Source organism: Octodon degus, unplaced genomic scaffold, assembly GCF_000260255.1.
Source record: "Octodon degus isolate 3935 unplaced genomic scaffold, OctDeg1.0 scaffold00155, whole genome shotgun sequence".
NCBI lineage: Eukaryota > Metazoa > Chordata > Mammalia > Rodentia > Octodontidae > Octodon > Octodon degus.
Window position 1 is genome coordinate 926,180 of NW_004524731.1, and position 4,390 is coordinate 930,569.

General features: G+C 46.9%; 1 protein-coding gene across 1 annotated transcript in view; it reads left to right on the forward strand.

Annotated features, from left to right (window-relative positions):
- Defb1 (defensin beta 1) overlaps nucleotides 1-2,816 on the forward strand; it is a 10,692-nt gene extending 7,876 nt beyond the window's left edge. The window contains exon 2 of the mRNA XM_012517217.2: nucleotides 2,600-2,816. Within this exon, the coding sequence (XP_012372671.1) occupies nucleotides 2,600-2,742 (143 nt within the window). The 3' untranslated portion in view covers nucleotides 2,743-2,816. The remainder of the gene's footprint in view (nucleotides 1-2,599) is intronic.
- Nucleotides 2,817-4,390: the final 1,574 nt, after the last annotated feature.

Genomic DNA, 4,390 nt, shown 5'->3' on the forward strand with positions numbered 1-4,390 from the left:
GAAGAATATATGCAGTGTATTATTTGTTGAAACTGTACTTCCGATTAGATTTGAAACTGTCTCATTGCTATCTGTTTATAAATATTTATTGCAAAAAAAATAAAATTAAAAAATTTTTAAAAAATGAAGAACCATTTGTATCTGTATATACAAAATAGGATAGATATACAGCTACTTTCTCTTAATTCATTGGGAAGAAAGATATGTACTAATAGCGTTTGGACAGGATATCAGGTCTGCACCTTGTACTATGAATAACCACTATGAATACAGCAATATGCAATGCATTAATTATTAAAACTGTCCTACTAATCGATTCTGAAACTGTCTCATTGCTATTTGTTTCTCAATAACACTAAAAAAAAGAGGGAAGTTACTAAAAATGAAGTAGCGGTTAGACTTAACTGCAGAGAGCAGGAAAGGAGCCTGGGTGGGAATTCCAGGAAGGTCAGTCTCCCGAGGAACGTTTTCCCAACAAGCGGACGCAGAGTCAGCGTGCGCTGTCCCCTAGGGTGGTGACTACCACTGCAGTGCTCTGCGTGGGCCGGCACAGCAAAATCATGCCGTTCAGCAGCTTGACCAACGCAAATGCATCTCCTCACCGTTCTGCAGGCCAGAAGTCTGAAACCAAGAGTGGTGACGAGGTTGGCCTGTGCTGAGGCCTGCTTCCTTGGTTCGTGGATGGCACCTTCTCCCACAAGCTTACTCATCTTCCCTAGGAGTGGTGTGTGTCCCCACCTGTCCTTACGAGAATGCCAGTCCTACTGGACGAGCCCACTGTCATGACCTCATTTGGCCTTAATGCATGTTTCAGTGGCCCTGGCTCCAAATATAGTGTCTTTGTGAGGTAATGGAGGATCAGGCTACACTCGAGGAATTCTGAAGGCCCGGGAGACAGCCTACCTCACCCAGCAGCTAAAGCTGGGAAGGCACTAGCCCAATGGTCATCCGCGGATATCAGGGAGCAGCTATCCCCCTGCGGGGTACAGGAGGAGGCCAGCCTAGGGCATCTTCTAATTGTGAGATTCTGGGCTGCTGGGCAGAAAGCAGAAAAAATACCAAGTGGAGAGACCTATGAAGTGTTTGTAGAGTCACTGTCACTTCTTCCTCACAGCAAAAGGTCATAGGATTCCCCCGAAGAAGTGGTGCAGAAGTCACTGAGCTGGGGTTCAGTCAGAGGGGGCAATATGACTGTAGTCATTGAAACGGGAGTGTGTAGTACGTGTTCATGGCCAAGCAACCACTTTATTTTTTTAAATTTTTGCTAATTTTATTGATACTTTTTTTTTTTTTTTTACTGTGTTTGGTTATTACAAGGTCTCATTACCCAGCTCAGATGCATAGCGATGGTCCTGTTTTCAGCCTTCCCAGCGCTGAGTACAGGCATGTACCTCTGTGTGCAGATTCTGGCCAGTTCATCGGGCCCTGGGGGCAGGGCTGGTGCAGCGTGTGGTACCGGGGATCAAACTGCGGTCCCTGTGCTTGCCTGAGCTTGCCTAAGCAGGCGCTTTAGTCCGCTGAGCTATCTTGCTGGCCCAAAATAATTTAGATATACATAATGATCACAGGCATAATAGGGAACTTGTACTTGTACACAATATACCTCGCTTCCTCTTTCTTTCTCTCCAGTTCCCCTTCTTCAACTCCCCTGGCTTCCAAAGCTTTGCTTCCATTTTATTCTTCTTTTCTCATTTTTTTCTCCCCCCCAACCCCATTCACCTTTCTTTTGAGCAACATCTATTGTATATTTTTGTTCTTATTTATACATTCAGCTTCTTACACCAGAGAATGATTGTGATGGTTTCATGTGCAGCTGTATGATTTATTTCACTTAAGAGTTTGGTCTCAGAGTGCATTCATTTACCTAAAATTGTCACATCTATCCTTATTTATGGCTGAGTAGTGCTTCCTAGCATAAAAAACACATCTCTCTTATCCACTCCTAAGTTGATGGGTATTTGGCATGTTTCCAAGGTTTAGTTATTATAAACTGTGGTGTCGTAAACATGGGTGCATATATATCTTTGTGGTATGATTTTTTAATTATTTTTGGAAGGTACAAATAGGTGGGTGAAGTGGGACCTCTAGTTTCAGTCTTTCTTAGGGATCTCTATCCTGATTTCCACAGTGGCTACACCAGGCTACGCTCACACTAACAGTGGAGAAGGGTTTCTCTTTCCCCACCGCCTTACCAGCATTTATTATTGGTTGAGCTCTTGCTGATAGGCATTAGATGAAATCCCATTGTTTTAATTTGCATCTCTTGCATGATCACTAATGTTGAACTTTTTTTTTCATATATTTATTCAGACAACTTTAGCATTTTGAGAATAGAGGACATGAATTTGGGGGAAAGCATAATGCAGTAAAAGACTTATTTGGGGAGTAAGTTTAGTTCTCTGAGCAAAAGAAAACCCATGAGATCCTGCAGTTCCTCCTTGGCGAGTAGTTCTTCAAGGGTCTGATTTCAATTCTGTGCTCTCGTTGCAGCAGGAGCCTCCCTCACATGCGCTGCTGTTGCCTGTCCTCCCTTCCCACAACGTCCCAGTCCTTGCCGCTGCAGGCCAGGCGTCTGAAATGCTCTGTTCCCTCCTTACAGGTGCCAGCCTCACAGGTCTTGGCCACAGAGCAGACCATTACCAGTGCGTGAAGAATGGAGGGTTCTGCCTCTACTCCGCTTGCCCCACATACTCCAGAATTGTGGGCACCTGCTACAACGGGAAGGCGAAGTGCTGCACCTGAGCTGGGGTCACCACAGTGAACAAGGGAAGGGTCTGAAACACTTGTTTTAATAAAGAAAAATGTTTCCTGAAAGTGCCTCCTTGCACCAAGCTAAGTGTTCTGTCTCAGGTTGAGAAACATTAAAATAATGTGAGCTTAGAAAGAGAGACAAGCCCAGACCTGGTTTGTACGGTCCAGAGCCAAGGCAGCCAGGGCTTCGAGGATGTGTTTCTCTAGTCTCACCATCAGACCCAAGAAGCGAGTGATACAGAGGGTCCCTGTGAGACCAAGGCTGCATGCTGAGCTCAGTGGTCACAGCCATGGGTACACTGGGGCCTGGCAAGCGGAGCCCGAGTTCTGGGATCTCAAAAGTGTCCATGAGAGGGCCCAATTTCCAGCCAGGACCGTGGCCCCTCTTTCTGGGCTAGGGCCACAGGCAGCTTGACCTTGGCAGTGAGAACCTCTTCTGTGATCATCTAATGCATCTGAATCCATGGATGGGGGGTTCAGTTCAAGTCCACCCCCCAAAATAAAAAAAGATCCCATCTCAAAACAGATCAGCAAGGGCCTATGAGATAGCTCAGTGGACTAAGCACCTACTTAGACAAGCACAGGGGCTGGAGTTGGACCCCTGGCACCACATGCCAGGCCAGCCCAGCCCCCCGAGGCACGCTGAGCCAGCTACCAAGTTTGGGCATTACACCTGTAATCCCAGCACTGGGCAGGCTGAAAACAGGAGGATCGCTACTAGTTTGAGCTATATAGTTAGACCCTGCACAAAATTTAAAAAAAAAAAAAAAAAAATCAGCATTTTGCACATCACAAAATCTAGCTACACAGCACAATGCCTAATGATGACTCAGCTACATGCGCCTTTCAGGCCTGCCTCACCGTGGGGCCCACAGACACCCTGAGGAGAGGATGACTGGTCACGCCCCTTTTTCCAATCAACCTATTCATGTTCTGGGTGATGGGGCACACACTCCTGTCGTCCCCTTATCTGTGACAGCAATTTCCACTTCCATTTCTATCAATTATATGTATAAATAGAGGTCACCTTTTATAAAAGCACACGTCCCCGACCCGGGGGTGGGCATGCTGCGCTGCTCTGCTCCTACAGGGAAAGGCTGAGAGCAGAAATGCTGACATCTGGGATGGACGCTGACTCTGCCCAGGCTTTCAGGCTACCTCAGACCCGGCGGTTTCATTAAGGGTATCCAGGCGCGATCTTGTAAACCTGAGAAGCAAAGTGGGGCTGGCCTATTCTGTTGTGGTCTACTGGACCAGCCAAGTGGGCAGATTAAACCTTTGTAGGAGGTAAAGCACACCCAGAAGGCATGCCCGGGCCTGCGGCGCTCGCGTGTCAGGCAGACAGCATCAGTACGAAAAGCCCACTGCTGGTCCTGCCTTCCAACAAAATGCTTATCAGGAAAGCAGGACTTCCACTCAGACAGCTTACGAAGCACAACCTACCTGCCTAGAGCACAGTGTGGATCTTCCCCTCTCAGTACGAGCACAACCAAGAATAACAAGACAGCAGGAAAATCCAGCATGCGCTGGAGGAAGCCACGTGACACCAACACAGAGGATCTCGGGAAAATGTCACATCTGTGAGGCAAAAACGAAATGCTCTAGAAGATTAGAGATTACAAAGAAGATGTTAGCCTTT